The 18,411-nt window shown below is 47.6% G+C and overlaps 1 protein-coding gene across 1 annotated transcript in view; it reads left to right on the top strand.

Moving 5' to 3' along the window:
- ASPSCR1 (ASPSCR1 tether for SLC2A4, UBX domain containing) overlaps positions 1 to 18,411 on the top strand; it is an 80,239-nt gene that overhangs the window by 35,899 nt on the left and 25,929 nt on the right. The window contains exons 9-12 of the mRNA XM_026654398.2: positions 4,317 to 4,398; positions 7,480 to 7,546; positions 12,277 to 12,339; positions 12,688 to 12,740. Of these exons, the coding sequence (XP_026510183.1) occupies positions 4,317 to 4,398; positions 7,480 to 7,546; positions 12,277 to 12,339; positions 12,688 to 12,740 (265 nt within the window). The remainder of the gene's footprint in view (positions 1 to 4,316; positions 4,399 to 7,479; positions 7,547 to 12,276; positions 12,340 to 12,687; positions 12,741 to 18,411) is intronic.

The following is an 18,411-nucleotide window of genomic DNA, read 5'->3' as shown; positions in this document are numbered from 1 at the left end:
CCTGGGGCATTTGTGATTTTTCAGATCAAGAGCCGAGCTACTGAACAACACAATAGAATTGGTCAACAGACTAGAACAGAAAACACTCCAATAATGAGGGGTGGGATTGGAGTTCCGGGACTAGACTGGAATTTAGGAGATTTTGACGCTGTTCCTGGTTCAGTCACAGATCTGCTCTGTGACCGTGGGCCAGATTCTTTGCTTTTCCCAACTAGGGAGACTCCCTTATCCTAGAGCTGGTTGTGTGCTGGCCTTGGTTTATTTCAGAGTGGCCTAGTGGCCTCTCCATGGTATTCTACTTGGTGATGGCCCCTTCTCAGCCACCAACATACTCCTAATGTCAGTGGCTACATGGTACATTGTGTGATGTAGGAGGAATCACCAGCATGGGAGATTTGGTTGCCTTCCGGCCCCTTGGCAGTGCCAGAGCAGTATATAAGGGATGGATTGCATCTCTGGATCTGGTCCAGAGTCTCTCTGTGCCTCAGTCTGCCATCTCTTAAAGGAGGATAATTTTTCCCTACCTCAGAAGGGTGTTGAGGATTAATTCTTCAATGCGTGTGATGTGTTTAGATACTGTGGTGATGAGCATCATGGAAAAACCTCAAGTAAATAAACTGACTGGAAGGCGCACGGTGCCCACATTGGGACAGGATTTAAAATTATTGCATGTCTTGTCATACCTATTAAGTACATTTCGGCCAGTTACCCCAAAGCTACTTGATTCCCCTTCCCCACCACAAATAATTGCTGCTTTTAAAGATGGATGTGCATTCATATGCCAGGGGTCTAAAACAATGAGGGCTGAAACAACATTTCACACTGCCCCGGTGCATATGCTCTGATCTGACATTACATCAATTGCTGGTAACTAAACAAGCATGAAAGTTCCAACTTGTCTGTACATTTGTTTGTCACTTGTTGACACAGGCCCTGATCCAGCTCCCATTAAAGTCAGTGAAATGACTCCCATAGACTTTAATGGGAGTTGGATTCAGACTGCAGCCAATAAGCAGATCTCTCTAATTTTGATGTCAGAATTGCCTTCTGTTACCAGCTGGAATGAATCAACTTTGAGACATGACAGAAGGTGAAAATCAAACTATAAACCCCAAACTAGGATGTGATGACCCATAGCTCCACACCTGGGGGATACCCAAAGGGAAGGAAGGAATACTGAACTTATTACAGATATAAGGGATTACAGCTCTTGAACAGATTCTCTTAAAAGTTGGGGACCTATATAGGAAAATTTCTGAACTCTTAATCCTATTTTGTAACAAGTATTCAGTTAAGATAAACCCTTTGCCCTCCTGGTAAATTAATGCTGTGAATTCAGTGTTTAGTGAGTCATAATCTTCCTTTAAATATGGAGCAGCCCATGTAACATCATAGTTAGGGTTGACCAGAGCTTTCTGCTTAGAACTGCTTTTTCAAAGGGCTCTAAAATCCACATGGATATTCAGATTGGTAGAGCCCTGCGTGGATACAAATTTATATCCACGGATGCGGATATCCACAGATATAAATTGGTATCTGCGGAACCTCAGGGCTTTCCCAGGAACTGCAGTGGCGAAAGGAGCAGAACGCGGGGTCACCACTCCCAGGATCCAGCTCCCTGTGCCGGCAGCTCCTCTGGTGTGGCTGTAGCGCCCCCAGCCCTTCCGTGCAGTTGTCTGCGTCTCCTGTCTGTGGGCGGGCGTGCCGCTTGAACACAAGAGTGCGACCAGGGACAGCTGCTGGTGAGCCTGGTGCCTGCCCCGGTGGGCAGGGCTGAGGATGGTACAGCCGGAGGAGCAGCTGATGTGGGACGCTGGGAGTGGCAGCCCTGTGTTCTGCTCCTTTTGCTGCTGCAGTTCCCAGGAGAGCCCTGCGGTTCCATGGGTACCAATTTACATCTGCGGATATCCGCATCTGCGGGTATAGATTTGTATCTGTGCAGGGCTCTACGGATTGGCCTGAAAATTGGCATGCCACTTGGGGTATGTCTATTCAGCCCATGGAATTGAGCCTCCCAGCCTGGGTCAACAGACTTGCGCTAGAGGGCTGGTTTGGGCTCCGCAAGGAAGAGCTCAGTGAATGCGAAATGTGAGCAACCCATCCACCAACGCAGCTGGTGGTTTAGACTTGCTGATCTGCAGTCCTAATGACTCTGAGTTCCAATTCCCTGCTTGCCTGACTTCGGTATTTAGTTTGTACACCTGGGCTTTTATGGATCCAGCCTAAAACTATGGCTAGTTATCCACATAAATATTTATCACTTAATGCCCTGGAGTTCATGTAATATCAGATATGCTTCTGCTGGGCCCTGGTAGGGCTTCCTTTACTGCCTAGTGGTACCTCTGGTTGATACCTGAAAAGTGCCCCTGAAAACTCTCCACAGCACTTTGTTCTGCCCACATTTGCCCTTGAATCATACCTCCTCACTTCCCCCACTTTCTCAAAACCAAGAAAAATTCACATGCAAAAAATGTTGTTTATGAGGAGTTAAGAGGGCAGGAGCTCAGCTCTTCGTGGTTTTTCAGAATGGGAGAGTTTAATTCCCAGAACTCAAATGTTGGGAAATTAGGAAATGCAATTACCCCTTCCTAACCAAATGTGCCATTTTCTCTGTGCCCTGCATTCCTATTCATACAGTTGAACAGACCCTCACTGTGCTCTGTGCAGCACCATTGGTCTGGGAAGTACTTGCTGTTGGTTGGCAGAGGTAAACTACACTGATCTCCTTGAGGGGACTCATTGAGCAGAGTTCAGGTGGTATAGTTGTTGTATGGGAAGTATTGCCTTAACTCTGCATTTCCTGGTTTGACATTTGGGCTTAAATTGCAGCAAGGAAGGTTTAGGTTGGACATTAGGAAAAACTTCCTAACTGTCGGGGTGGTTAAGCGCTGGAATAAATTGCCTAGGAAGGTTGTGGAATCTCCATCATTGGGGATTTTTAAGAGCAGGTTGGACAAACACCTGTCAGGGATGGTCTAGATTAGTCCTGCCATGAGTGCAGGGGACCGGACTAGATGACCTCTCGAGATCCCTTCCGTTCTATGATTGTTCTGTGATTTACATTCTGGGAGCTAAACTCCTGCTTGGGCAGGGCAGGATGAGCACAGGGCAATTTTGAGTGTCTCCAGTCTTAACTTCATGTTAATTCGGATTTTGTGTGTGATAGTGTGATCCTGCTGCTCTTCTTCCTGCTGCCATAGACTGAAGATGGCAGCATGCTGGACCTAACTTCTGTGGCGAGATCCTGAGATTCACTGGCAGGCTGGGAATTATGCAGCAGCTTCTTTTCCATTTAATCAGTACAGAATTGATTTGATATGAAATTCAACTGATTTTATGCCGCCCCCACATCTCCAGTTTTCAATATGTTGTATATTTTTGTATTGTGATGGAATTAACTGCATCATCAATATGGGGGAGACCTGGGAAGGGGTCATTTGGGCTTTTGCATCTGGGGATGTGTGGGAGGCAATTTGGGATTGTGGGATAAGCACGTTAGCAGAATGATTCTGCTACAGTCGTCCACTGTGAAACGGTTCATAGTCCTGAGTGAAATGGTCACTTTGAGGTTTCAGAGTTATTACCCCATGATTGAGGTGAAGAGGGATGTTTACACTTGTCTGAGTTATTGATTCGGGCTGTCTGCAAAGTCAGGCATCGTATCAGCTGGGTCATGTTCTCAAGGTTTTCTTCACAACCCCAAGGGCTAGAAGGGTGGGTTTTTTTTTTTGTTTTTTTTTTTTTTTAAATGAAGCTGAGGCTCTGGAGCCCTGTTCTGCTTAAAGGGGAAATGGCACAAATATTCAAAATGTTCTGGGATCTCGTATATCTGGAAGCAAAAAGGAGTTCCAAGATAATAATATGGGCAGATTCAGGAGTTGGTTCAGAACTAGGGTGACCAGATGTCCTGTTTTTAAAGGGACAGTCCCGTTTTTGGGACTTTTTCTTATATAGGTGCCTATTTCCCCCCACTCCCATCCTGTTTTTTCACAGTTGCTACCTGATCACCCTATTCATAATAGTGTTGCCAAATGGTGGTGGTCACACACAGAGTGGAACGGAGCTTTATGGGGAAGGAGAAAATGTGGAGGGACATGGGTTTGGGTTTTTAGGGTGGCTCTGATGGTGCAGTTCTGGGTTTACTGGTGGTGGAGAGGAAGGTGTGCTGAAGGGACTGGGCTCTGAGGACAGCTGGCACGGAGGTTGGAGTGGGGGATACATCGAGCAGCAGTTGGCTGTTTTGGCCTTACATTTACGTTAACAAGATGAATCTTAGTGGTAGAACTAACAGATTGTCTCCTTCTCACCCTTTTTAGGAAACGTCTGGAAGAAGCTCCCTTCATGACAAAATCTTTGAGAGAAGCTCAGATGAAGGAGAAGTTAGAGCGCTACCCAAAGGTAGCCTTTATTCCTTCTCCTCTTTCTGGCTGAGTGTAAATTTAGTGGTCAAATAGTTTCAGGGCCTAAACTGTGACCACCAGGATCCTAAGCGCTTGCAGCTGCTTTTAGGGGAGGGTTTCTAAGGTCTTGTACGCTGTACAGTTTTGTCGGCAAAACAGTGAAGGTGTACACACTACAATGCTTCTCCCGCTGACAAAACTCTCCTGTTTTTCCGACCAAATAAAACGACCTTGACAAGAGGGCAGAGATTTTTGCGGCAAAGATAGATCAACAAAGTGTCAGTGTAGACACTGTGTTCATTATGTCGCTGTAACTGGCCTCCAGGAAGTATCCCACCATGACCACTCTGCTTACCGTTTTGAACTCTGCTGCCCTGCATCCAGCCACCCAGACAGGCAGCCCTCCCCTTTCAAAGCCCCAGGTAGTTTTGACACTTCTTGACACGTGGAGAGCTCATATAGCTACTGCCCAGCTGAGCATGCGGCTCCTGGCAGCAAATGCACTCCTGCCTGGACTACTGGGGAGGAGGGTGGATCTCCTGGGTCTGTGGGCAGAGGAGGCTGTGGGAGAACTCAGAGGGAATCACCAAATCAAAACTTTAACGTGGAATCCTGCTCTCCCCGGCATGCATCAGCAGGCAGGGCAGGCAGGCTGCTGCTGGGGGGCGGGGCGAGACTTGTGGTGTGCCGAGCCAGCGAGTGAGGCAGGGGATGATGTCGGGGTGTCCCGCTCCACTCCCCAGTGTACCAGTCTCTGCTGAGCTGGGGTGAGGGGACTGGGACCCCAGCTGTCTCTGCCCACCAGCTTCTGCCTCAGGATTGGTTGCGTCCAGCTGCTGTCTGAATTTAGAGACAGCGTGCCGACACACTCACTCTCCCCCAACTCTGTCTGTCTCTCTCTCTCTCACTCTCACTCCTACACACACCTACCTATTTACCTCTGTGGGCTTCTTGTGTTAGTGTGCAGCAATGTCAGTTTGTTCATATTACCAGGTGCTACTTTAAAACGTGATTTACAGTGTGTTACTTTTCGGGCACACACAGCAAACAAACAGTGCCAAGCTCAGCACACTACAGCAACACACATTACTGTGGCTCAGTGTTAAAATGCTCCTTCAAGGCATCCCCCACCCACATAGCCCATTGGGCTCCTCTTTTAGCCTCGTGTTCATAATGCACAGCACAATACTGAACAAGTGCAGGATCCATGCTTTCTGACAGATGGCTGGGGTGCAAGTTACCAGGGCAGTTGAAAGAGGCTGGCAATCTAATAGGATGCCCATGAACGATGGCATTGAGAAACTTTCGTTATGTGATGCTGTACCTGACCCCATAAGACATTGCAAACCCTTCCCAAAGTACCCTGCAGCCAGTTGCACAGTGGGATAGTTACCCACAGTGCACTGCTCTCTGTGTCAATGCAAGAGCTGCTATTGTGGGTGTGCTCCACCGACACAAGAAGCATAGTGTGGACATGCAACAGCGGTTTAATTACAGTAGTGGCTGTATATCGGCATAACATGCGTCGACAAAACTCTGTAGTGTAGACAAGGCCTAAGTGTCTGACATGCCTTACATCTGCAGTGATGTGCATGTGAAATCATCTGTCCATAATGACTCCATTCAGTGGCAGAGAGAATTAATTTTATTCAATACAAAATTACACAAGACAGTTAAATCCAAAGCTGACTGCAAAGTTACCAAGGGATCTCACAAAACAGGGTGACTGGGCAACAAAATGGCAGATGAAATTCAATGTTGATAAATGGGAAGTAATGCATGTTGGAAAACATAATCCCAACTATACATATAAAATGATGGGGTCTGAATTAGCTGTCTCCACTCAAGAAAGATCTTGGAATCACTGTAGATAGTTCTCTGAAAACATCTGATCAATGTGCAGTGGCAGTCAAAAAAGCTAACAGAATGTTGGGAACCATAAGGAATGGGATAGATGATAATAAGACAGAAAATGTCATAATGCCACTATTAAATTCATGGTACACCCTCGCCATGAATATTGCATGCAGTTCTGGTCGCTCCATCTCAAAAAAGATATGTTAGAATTTGAAAGGGTACAGAGAAGGACAACAAAAATGATTATGGGTATGAAACAGCTGCCATATGAGGAAAGAGTAAAAAGACTGGGACTGTTCAGCTTGGAAAAGAGACGACTAAGGGAGGATATGATAGAGCTCTATTCATGACTGGTGTGGAGAAAGTGAATAAGGAGGTATTGTTTATCCCTTCCTATAAAAACAAGAATCAGGGGTCACCCAATGAAATTAATAGGTAGCAGGTTTAAAACGAACAAAGGAAGTACTTCTTCACACAACACGCAGTCAACGCGTGGCACTTGTTGCCAGAGCATGTTGTGAAGGCCAAAACTATAAATGCATTTAAAAAAAAAAACCAAAAGCTAGGTGAGTTCATGGAGGACAGGTCCATCAATGGCTATTTGTGAAGATGGTCAGGGATGCAACCTCATGCTCTGTGTGTACCTAGACCTTTGACTGCCAGATGCTGGGACTGGACGACTGGCTGGATCACTTGATAATTGCCCTGATCTGTTCTTCCCCTCTGGGGCACCTGGCATTAGCCACTCTCGGAAGACAGGATATTGAGCTAGATGGACCATTGGTGTGACCCAGAATGGCCATTTTTATGGTCTTTCTTTATTTTAAAATGGCTTGGAAGCATCAAGTGGTGCATATAGCAATCTGTGTGACCATGTGAGCTTCCCTCTGTTCCTCTCATCCTCTCCCTGCACTTCTTTCTGCTGACTGTTACACTCCTATAGCATCTTGTTCCAAATTAAATGGCAAGGTCTTTGGGGAGGGGCTGTCACTTCTTGTGTGTATGTGCGGTCCGCATCCCATTTGGGGTCTCAAGGTGCCACCACAATACAAATAATAGTTGACGTTCTTGCGTGCCACCTCTCAGGAAGAGAGTCAATCCTGTATGAGCCTTTTGTGAGGCAGAGGTAACCTGGCCTCTACCTGAGCCCTGACTTTAGTGAATGGGGCTCTTACTCTTTGAGAGTGAATGTTTCAGCTGATGCAGCTTTGTTTCTGACTAGGTCGTGCTTCGAGTCCAGTTCCCAGACCGTCATGTTCTGCAAGGGTTCTTCCGCCCCAATGAAACTGGTAAGAGCATCCCTGCTTCTGTCTCACTGGTGACGCCTAGCCTGCAGTGCCACTTACAATTGTGAACTAGTGTTACAGGAGGGGGGCACCAGGCATCTCTGCACTGCTGGGGGGAGCGATACAGCTCTGAAGAAGCTGCAGTAATTAGTTGCACTGTCACATCTCCACCCACCTGAGTGGGCATCCTTTCAAAGGTGGGTGCATAAATGGTTGGAAAACTGTTCCCAGAGAATAGTTATCGGTGGTTCGCAGTCAAAGCTGGAAAGGCATATCAAGTGGGGTCCTGCAGCGATCAGTTCTGGATCCGGTTCTGTTCAATATCTTCATCAATGATTTAGATAATGGCATAGAGAGTACACTTATAAAGTTTGCAGACAATACCAAGCTGGGAGGGGCTGCAAGTGCTTGGAGGATAGGATTAAAATTCAAAATGATCTGGACAAACTGGAGAAATGGTCTGAAGAAAATAGGATGAAATTCAATAAGAAAAAATGCAAAGTACTCCATTTAGGAAGGAACAATCAGTTGCACACATACAAAATGGGAAATGACTGCCTAGGAAGGAGTACTGAGGAACGGGATCTGGGGGTCATAGTGGATCACAAGCTAAATGAGTCAGCAGTGTAACACTGTAGCAAAAAAAGCAAACATCATTCTGGGATGTATTAGCAGGAATGTTGTAAGCAAGACACAGACAAGAGAAGTAATTCTTCGATTTTACTCCGTGCTGATTAGGCCTCAACTGGAGTATTGTGTCCAGTTCTGGGCACCATATTTCAGAAAAGATGTCGACAAATTGGAGAAAGTCCAGAGAAGAGCAGCAAAAATGATTAAAGGTCTAGAAAACATGACCTCTGAGGGCAGATAGAAAAAAATGGGTTTGTTTAATCTGGAGAAGAAAAGACTGAGAGGGGACATAACAGTTTTCAAGTACATAAAAGGTTGTTACACGGAGGAGGAGGGGAAAAAATTATTCTCCTTAACCTCTGAGGATAAGATAAGAAGCAATGGGTTTAAATTGCAGAAAGGGCGGTTTAGGTTGGACATTAGGAAAAACTTCCTAACTATCAGGGTGGTTAAGTACTGGAATAAATTGCCCAGGGAGGTTGTGAAATCTCCATCATTGGAGATTTTTAAGAACAAGTTAGACAAACACCACTCAGGGATGGTCTAGATCAGGGGTGGGCAAACTTTTTGGCCCGAGGGCCACATCTGGGTATGGAAATTGTATGGCGGGCCATGAATGCTCACAAAATTGGGGGTTGGGGTGCAGGATGGGGTCAGGGCTCTGGGGTGGGGCTGGGGATGAGGGATTTGGGGTGCAGGAGGGTGCTCCGGGCTGGGACCGAGGGATTCGGAGGGCGGGAGGGGTGAGTCAGGGGGTTGGAGCACGGGAAGTGGTCAGGGATGCCCGCTCCAGGCGGTGCTTATCTCAAGCAGCTCCTGGAAGCAGCGGCATGTTCCCCCTCCGGCTCCTGTGCGGAGGCATGGCCAGGCAGCTCTGCACACTGCCCCATCCGCAGGCGACACCCCTGCAGCTCCCATTGGAGCCAGTGGGGGGACATGCAGCTGCTTCCAGGAGCCATGCAGAGCCACGGCACACGCAGAGTGGGGCAAGCTCCTGACCCCGCTCGCTGGCTGGAGCACCGGAGCGGGGAAAGCCCCAGACCCTGTTCCCCAGCAGGAGCTCGAGGGCTGGATTAAAACGTCTGATGGGTTGGATGCAGCCCGTGGGCCACAGTTTGCCCACCCCTGGTCTAGATAATACTTAGTCCTGCCATGAATGCAGGGGACTGGACTAGATCAGTGGCTCTCAACCTTTCCAGACTACTCTACCCCTTTCAGGAGTCTGATTTGTCTCGCATACCCCAAGTTTCACCTTAGTTAAAAACTACTTGCTTCCAAAATCAGACATAAAAATACAAAAGTGTCACAGCGCACTATTACTGAAAAATTGCTTACTTTCTCCTTTGTACCATATAATTATAAAATAAATCAATTGGAATATAAATATTGTACTAAAATTTCATTCTATATAGAGCAGTACAAACAAGTCATTGTCTGTATGAAATTTTAGTATGTACTGACCTTGGTAGTGCTTTTTACGTAACCTGTTGTAAAACTAGGCAAATATCTAGATGAGTTGATGTATCCCCTGGAAGACCTCTGTGTATCCCCGGTCGAGAACCACTGGATTAGTTGGCCTCTTGAGGTCCCTTCCAGTCCTACAGTTCTATGATTCTATGAGGAGCTAGTGCAGGCTGTTCATGTTGCTTCAGTGAGTTGCGTAAAGAAAGGCTTGGAGACATTCCCCTTACGCAGACCTGCAAAGGAAGAGGACTCATTTCCAGGACTGCTGGATGGGGGCCATGCCCAGAAAAGCTGTGGTGTCCCAACTGAGGTCACACTATTCTTGCCATACTACATAGTGTTGTCCCATTAGAGTTGAGGCTTGTTCCAGCCAGAGTGTGAGAGAAGACTTGATTCAACTGTTGTGTCTGAAGTTACCAAAGCCCAAAACAAAAAAGCAGGTGTCCTCAGCTCAGCCAGAATAGTGGGGAGATTAGAGTTTCTTGCAGGGAATATGTCAGAGTATGCACCCAATTGCTCTCCTTGCTACTAATTTAGATCCTCCACCTTTGGTGGAGTCAGGTGGCCTTGCCAATTAGACTACTTGATGTTGCCCCAGGAAACACCCGCTGTCTCATTAGACCTGAGAATTGGTGACCAGAGTCTCAGGTGTCTGTTCCCCTCTGCAAATCCAGACTTCCTGGCTATCTGGTGCAAGACTTTAAAGCTTCTGTTTGTCAGGTGGGGTGTGGACTTTGTCCACCATGTTTTCAGGGCATTGGGGGTGGGATGGGTAGAAGAGTTAATAACAGAAGGGTTAATTTGGTAACCAGTCAATACCATGTAGTAGAACCAAAAGAATAAGTAAAGGTTCCAAAGATCCCCAATCTAGTTGCAGCTGCAACTTCAGTCATTTGTGTAGCTAGTGACGTTTCCATTTGAAGGTAGCAACTGGGGTCTGTAACCACAGGAGATGTTATTACTCCGTGGTCCAGCAATGGCACCCAGTCTCAGGCTTCTGGCTTGCCAGCTGTTGCCTCTCTTGGGTGAAGACCAAACTTCTCATTCCCTTCTTACCAGGGTATGTCCTGACTGAGCAGTTTCCTGCCTTCACTGGGTTACTGCCAGCAAAGACAGTCTGCCTAAACAGACCCCCTTGCTTTCTCTTCAGAGACTGATATCAGAGTGACTGCTACGAACATAATTTACCACACAGCTCTTTCTAAACAAGACTACTTTTGTCGTAAGATAAAAAGCGCTACTGAGAAAACATATTAAAAACAATAAAAGAGCCTACATATGCTCAAAGCCTACCAGAGTTGATCCCAGCTCTAGCATCGGCTCTGGCAAGAACAGACTTTCAACACACCACCCTAGGGTTTCCTTGTGATTACAAGTTCATCATTGCTTCAGCTCAGAACAAGCACCGTCATGACTAGTTGATACAGATGAGGGATCTTTGATCTAGAGTTTCCAGGAGGAGGTAATTAGTATACAATGGGGGTCACTTCCCAGGGCATATCTTCAAAAGGTGGCTTTGGAGGGGAGAATTTGCATTCCCCTCACCTCAAGGTATTTCCTAGGAAATCAACTTCACACACATTGATCTAAAAAGACCTTTGAACTTCCACATATCTTCCATAGATTGCATTAATCTTGTTTTCCTCCTAATGAAGGTTCCTACAATCTCAGTTGTACATAAACATTTGCATTTCCAATACAATGTACCCCAAAGGTAATAAGCCTACTTCAAGTATCAGAGGGGTAGCCGTGTTAGTCTGGATCTGTAAAAAGCAACAGAGAGTCCTGTGGCACCTTTAAGACCAACAGATGTATTGGAGCATAAGCTTTCGTGGGTGAATGCCCAATTCGTCGGATGCATGCATGCATCCGACGAAGTGGGCATTCACCCACGAAAGCTTATGCGCCAATACATCTGTTGGTCTTAAAGGTGCCACAGGACTCTCTGAAGCCTGCTTCAGTTAAGTTTAACATAGTTCAGTAAAGTTCATTCAGGATATTGTCAGTCTATCACAGGTGACTGGTGCACACAGCTGTATTTTCCATGTAAATGAGTGACCCTGGGGGTGTTTGGGAAGATTCCTTGTGAGTCTGCAGCAGTAAATGTAAGGCTCATTGGCTTCTTTCAGAGGAATAGGACCTCCCCTCCGTCCCTTAGCCAAAATGGAGGGCCAAGGTGGTACTGTGAATGGAGGAACTGATGGACAGGTAATGCTCAGGTACTATGGTGAGGTGGGCTATACGAGACCTAGGTAGAGTGCGCTCTCCATCAGGACTAGCTGTGTTTGGAAATCCAAGCGGGGTTTATGGCCTAAAAGGAGAAATGGGAGGAGGAGGATTTTTGCTGGAAGCAAGGGCTGATGCACTGATTTACCCACTGTCTGCTTTGCTGGGACCCTGTGCTGCTATCAAGGGGTCTGCTCCCTCTTTCCAGAGAGGGGTATAGTGGTGACAACTGTGATATTTGTTCCAGAGAGAAGTACCTGAGATACAGACTCTGCTGTCATGCCAGGCGGGAGGGGGTATTTGAGGAACAGGCTGTGTCCCTTGCCCAACATATGGGCTGAGTTGGTGGGCTTGTGTGAGATATGGACTGTCCCCCTCATCCTACAAACCTTCTCTTCTCCTTCACTTCACAGTTGGCATTTTGAGAGACTTTGTGAGAAGCCACCTTGCAGATGCAGAGCTGCCATTTTACCTGTGTGAGTCCAGTGGTTTCTTGTACCCATTCCTTCCCTTGCAGGCCTTTCCCTGGAGTGATGGTCTGGTACAAAGTCGTCTCCCCTCCATCCCCTGGGGTGATACCCTGATACTTGACCCAGGTAGGACTGTCTCTCCTGTACATGGCTCAGGAGTGCAAAGGGTTGTAACCTGCTCACCTCAGACTAATTTTTGTAGCCATACTGTACTCTTGTCTGGACTTGAGTTGAAGCATGTGTGGACAGTGAGGGTGTCTCTTTCCCTTGAGTGGAAACAGTCCGCCCCCAAACCAGCTGCTGCTTGTTCTGGTTTACGTGCTCTCCTGATTGTAATTTGTTCTTTAACTTCAGTTATTGCACCTCCCAGAGCCATCTTGAGTAATGAGAATGAAACCCTCTTCCAGGTAAGTACTACTTCTCTCTGTCTGAATTGCTCCCCTTCTCCCCACTGTACCAGGCACTGTACTAATTTTAAAGGGAGGCTGGATAATATTATAACCCCTGTAGATTTGTGCTCGACGATGGCCAATTTATTCAGGTTTTCAGAGCATAAGCTCCTCACCAAGCAGTCCTCTGTGTGCAGCAAGATGCAGTGTCTGTTTAATGGAAAGTTGTTGTGCCTGGGTTCTTTAGTCAGGTGTGAGACATAATCCTTGCCTTAAAGAGATTCTAGATAATCTTCCTTTGAAGAATTGCATGAGGCAAGTTACTGGGCTAGACTGACTTGTTGTCTGACCCATTGTGGAAGAAGGTGGAATACTGGACGAGACAGACCATTTTTCTTATCTGCCGCTATAAGAGGTAGAAGGCCGGACATAGAGGGACTAATGGTCTGACACTAGAGTAATCTCTCTTGGCTTACTGTTGATTTCAGAGCTAGGGACGGTTGATTTAGGCGGACCTGGGTGTTGTGGAGGATCTGCTTTCCATGTTGTGAATTTTCCAGCAGGCTGGAATTCCTGGAGGCAGGACTGTCCCTAGAGGGGTGCGGGGCCCAGGACATAGGCAGTGAGTTTCTATCTGCTGGGGGGTGCTCCCCCCGGCTCTGCTCAGGCCCCGCCCCCCCCCCCCCCCTTCCTCCAAGACCCCCACCCTGCCTAGTTCCACCCCCTCCCCCAAGCGTGCTGCACTCTTGCTCTCCCTCCCCCCCAGTGCCTCCAGATGCCGCGTAACAGCTGATCGGCAGTAGGCGCTGGGAGGGAAGGGGAGGTGCTGATCAGCGAGGCCTGCTGGTAAGCAGGAAGCGCTGGGGGGATGGGGAGGTTGGTGGGGGGGGCTCCTCTTTGCCCCCCCTGCCTGCCACCTCATGAAGTGCAGGGGCCCCCCAAAGCACAGGGCCCAGGGTGGTTGCCCCTATTCGCTGTACCCTAGGGACGGCTCTGCCTGGAGGCTTTTGCACTTGCCAGGTAACGTGGTCTAACTGAAGTCTCAGTACAGAGCCTCCTTTGGAGTGAAGAACTAACTACTAGAGAGACAGTGAAATAGCTCTACCATTGACTTTGCTAGCAACTTCACTGTGTATAGACAGGGCTTCCCTTCAGGACTAGAGTGTGGTCATTTGTAGAGTGATATGCCAAAGATCATTTGTAAGGTGCGGAGTCAGGCAGAATGTAATAGGAGATTTTGCTTCCGGAGTGTATGTGAGAGAGCGCTTTTCTGGCGACACATTGAATTAGGAAGGGATTAGAGCGCCTCTGAAGTTGTTTATAATGGAGCTTTCCAAATTCCACACCTTCCTAGTCAGGCCATGTGGAGGAGACACAAGTGCAGCTGTTGCTAGGCTATTGAATATGCATGGAGACAAATAGTCTGAGCACCTGCGTTCACACCCACAGCCTGATCCCTTCCTGGGCCTGGAGCCTGCTGAATCCCCTTGACCAAAAGCTACAGTTAGCCCCAAAGACGGTGGTTCTACAACATTTGCTAACGGCTGAGCTCCTCTCCTTGTCACAATGCCTTTGCCCAGGATCCCCAACTAAGGAATGTTTCAAGTGTGCTCGCCTTCCTGAGTCTCCTGGTACTGATCACAGCCCTGGCTGGTCAGTGGTTCAGGAATTGCACTGGACCCAGCTACACTGCCTGAGTGTTGCTGCATCTGTATTGACCTTGCTCTCTGCACCTGAGCCTGGCGTTTGCCTGAATGTGCTGGTGTGCCTGGCAGCCCAGCCCCAGGCAGGAATGGGACAATCAGTGTGTGAGACACACGCAATGTCGTCCTGGTGGAAAACAGCCAGCCTAGTGTTTGTCTCTTCAAAGCCACTTCATGCATTTTAATTAATAACAGAAATGCCAATGGAAAGCTCCTCATGCCTTTGAACTGGGAAATTTTCCCACTCATTGTGAAGACAACTCCTCTCAGCTTCCCCCCCGTTTGTGCCACTTGCCCCCAGCTGCCACCCAACACGTTGTCTCAAATTTCTACACAGTTGCTGCAGTGGGAAATGGGAGAAAGAGTTTCTGTTTGGAGCTCTGGGAAGTTCCAGGAAAATAAACGAAACTGTGATTCAATTTCTAATGACATGATTGGAGTAAATTCCTGAAAATGGGAAGTAATGGGAGATGATTTGCACTGGTGTGGGTCGGGGGAGAAGGGACACCTTCCCTTCTGCTTTCTGACTTCCCTTTATCCCTGTCCCCAACAAACCCCTTTTGATCCCACCTGCCTCTCTAGGGACTGGTCTGCATTGGGAACTTACATCAGCATCGCTGCGTGTCTCAGCTACTACCTCTCTGGAAGGTGGAGTCCTATACCTACAGGAGAACCCCTCCCTTTGGCATAGGTAGTGTACACTGAAGCACTACAGCAGTGCAGCTGCAGCACTGTAGCATTTTCAGTGTAGACATATCCTAACTCCCAATCTGTGCCCTCCTCCCTTTTCCTTTTCAACTCCTCTGGTGTATAGGTCACATTCTGCACCTACAACTTCTTCCTCCAGTTCCCATTTTGGCCTTCTCTTGCAGGATGAATGGTCTAGAGAAAGTAGAGCAGGAGCTTCTGTTTTCCTAGACTCATAACACGAGGCCAAAGGGATACACAACAAAACTGAAAGGTGACACATCCAAAACTGATTTTAAACAAAGAAACACTATTTTTAACACTGGGTAATAATCTGTGGAAATTGTTGCCACGGGATGTTGTTGAGGCTCAGAATTTAGCAAGGTTCAAAGTGGGATTGGATGCTTATATAGGTAACAGCAATATCCAGAGTTGTTGTAACTGTTGCTCACAAAATTTGGAAAGGATATAAAATCTCATGCTCCAATCTTTAACTTCACCTCTACCGCGATATAACACTAATTCGGATAGAACGCTGTAAAGCAGTGCTCTGGGCGGGTGGGGCTGCGCACTCAGGCGGATCAAAGCAAGTTCGATATAACGCAGTTTCACCTATAACGTGGTAAGATTTTTTTGGCTCCCGAGGACAGCGTTATATCGGGGTAGAGGTGTATTAGGGATTAATGGAGAACAAATTATTCAACATCTGCCTGCTGCAGTGTTTTATGCACCTTCCTCTGAAGCATCTGGTACTAGCCACTGTTGGAGATAGGATACTGGACTAGATATACCTATGGGGCTGATCCAGTCTGACAATTCCTATGTTCCTCTCTTAGCCCAACAACATTACAGACCCTGTAGATTTTATGGTAATTCACTAATAACATGAACAGTAATACATGGAACTTCATTTATAATAAGGAAAGCAGGAATATAAACGGCTCTGTATGGTATGTGCAACTTGACTGAGTGAACATTGTGGAGAATATAACTCTTGGAATTTCCTGGCATTTTAGTGCTTGATTTTGCAGCTTTTAGGTTTCATTTAACACAATTATTTTTGCATTTGGTTTTAGGGGTGACAGAAAAATACAGATCATTTGGCCTCTCTAGTTCTGGAGCAACTGCTGATACCAGTGGAATTTGTTAGCTAATGGGCCTGACACCCTGTGTAGTAACTTACACCTCTGCAAAGTGGGAGTATAGATTAATAGATTCTAAGGCCAGAAGGGACCATTTTGATCATCTGGTCTGACCTGCTATAAATCACAGTTCATAGAACTTCCCCGAAACCATTCCTATAGCCGATCTTTTAGAAAAAACATCCAATCTTGATTTAAAAATTGTCTGTGATGGAGAATCACCCATGGCCTTTGGTGTAAATTGTTCCAGTGGTCAGTTACTCTCACCATTAAAAATTTACATCTTATTTCCAGTCTGAATTTGTCTAGCTTTGACTTCCATCCATTGGATCATGTTACACCACCTCTGCTAGACTGAAGAGCTCACTATTATATATTCTTTCCCATGTAGATACGTACAGATTGAATCAAGTCACCCCTTGACCTCCTTTTTGTTAAGCTAAATGTATTGAGCTCCTTGAGTCTGTCGCTATAAGGAATGTTTTCTAATTCTTCACGTGCAGTGGTGTTGTAGCCATGTCAGTCCCAGGATATTAGAGAGACAAGGTTGGTGTGATGATATCTTTTATTAGACCAACTTCTGTTGGTGAGAGAGACAAGCTTTTGAAGTTACATAGAGCTCTTCTTCAGGTCTGGGAAACTTACTCAGGCTACATCTACACTGGGGCCATGTCTACACTAGAGACCTTCCAGCGGCACAGCTGTACCAATGCAGCTCCGCCACTGTAAGATCGCTCGTGTAGCTGCTCTATGCCGACAGGAGAGAGCCCTCCTGTCAACATAATAAAACCACACCAACGAGCGGCAGTAGCTAGGATGGTGGGAGAAGCTCTGTGCACACAACCACTTATCCAGGCGAAACTTATGTCGCTTGGGGGTGTTTTTTTCATACCCTTGAGTGACACAAGTTTTGCTGACATAAGTGATAGTGTAGGCATGGCCTGGCAACACAGCTGCACTGCTGTAGTGCTTCTGGTAAGACGCCCTAAGCTGACGGGCGAGAGCTCTTCCGTCAGCTTAATTACCCCACTTCCCACAAGAGGCATTAGCTATGTCAGCAGGAGAAGCTCTCTTGCGGACACAGCACTGTCTACACTGGCACTTAAGTCGGTATAACTTATGTTGTTTAGGGGATTACGCTGAGCGACATAGGTGCCGAGTTCCTAACCCACCTCCGCCCAGGCTCTGCCCCTGCCCCCACTCCACCCCTTCCCAAATGCCCCACTCCCACCCTGCTTCTTCCCACCCCGGCTCCGCCCCTGTCCTGCCTCTTCCCTGCCTTTTCCCACCCAGTTCACCCCATCCCCTGAGCGCGCTGCGCCCTCGCTCCTCCCCCCTTCTTCCCAGCACCTCCTGATGCCTCGAAACAGCTGATCTGTGGGAGGTGGGAGGTGCTGGGAGGTAGGGGGAGGCGCTGATTGGCGGGGCCTGCCGGCGGGCAGGACACACTGGGGGGAGGGAGAGGCGTTGATGGGGGGGCTGCCAGTGGGTGCTAAGCACCCACCATTTTTTCCCGTGGGTGCTCCAGCTCCAGAGCACCCACGGAGTCCGTGCCTATGCCGAGCGACATAAGTTCTAGTATAGACAGGGTCTCAGAGGTGTCACAGCTAAATACAGTGTGGAACAGATTGGTTAGCACAAGTAGTTCACACACATTTCAAGGGACCATTCCAGGTAAATTGTCCTGTCAACATCCCTCCAGTCATAGGGAGGAAGGGGCAGGGTGAGAGGAGCTCCTGGGGCGGTTAGTGGGTTATAGATAAGGCTGTGAGTCTGTTACAGCAGTCACAGAAATCATGGATACCGTGACTTTCTGGGACTTCTGCAGCTGCAGCGCCTGGTGCAGCAGCCCCAGGGCCATTCACACCGGCTGCTGCTGGAGTGGCCCCAGGCAGCGGCCTGTGCAGCTGGCCCGTGCCCCCTCTCCTGAGCAACAGTGGGGCCCCTCCCCTGAGCAACAGTGGGCCTCCAGGGCCCCCCAGGAGCAGCTAAGATTAGTCATGGGTATTTATAAAGTCATGGACAGGTCACAGGCCTGTGAATTTTTGTTTATTGCCCGTGACCTGTCCATGACTTCTGCTAAAAATACCCATGATTAAATCTTAGCCTTAGTTATAGATTGTTGCAATAAGTCATAAATTCAGTGTGTCTATTCAG

The sequence above is a fragment of the Terrapene carolina genome, unplaced genomic scaffold (genome assembly GCF_002925995.2).
Source record: "Terrapene carolina triunguis isolate 2854851 unplaced genomic scaffold, T_m_triunguis-2.0 Scaffold192, whole genome shotgun sequence".
Classification (NCBI taxonomy): Eukaryota; Metazoa; Chordata; order Testudines; family Emydidae; genus Terrapene; species Terrapene triunguis.
The sequence above is the reverse complement of the archived record's forward strand: the minus strand, read 5'-3'. Positions and strand labels throughout refer to the sequence as shown.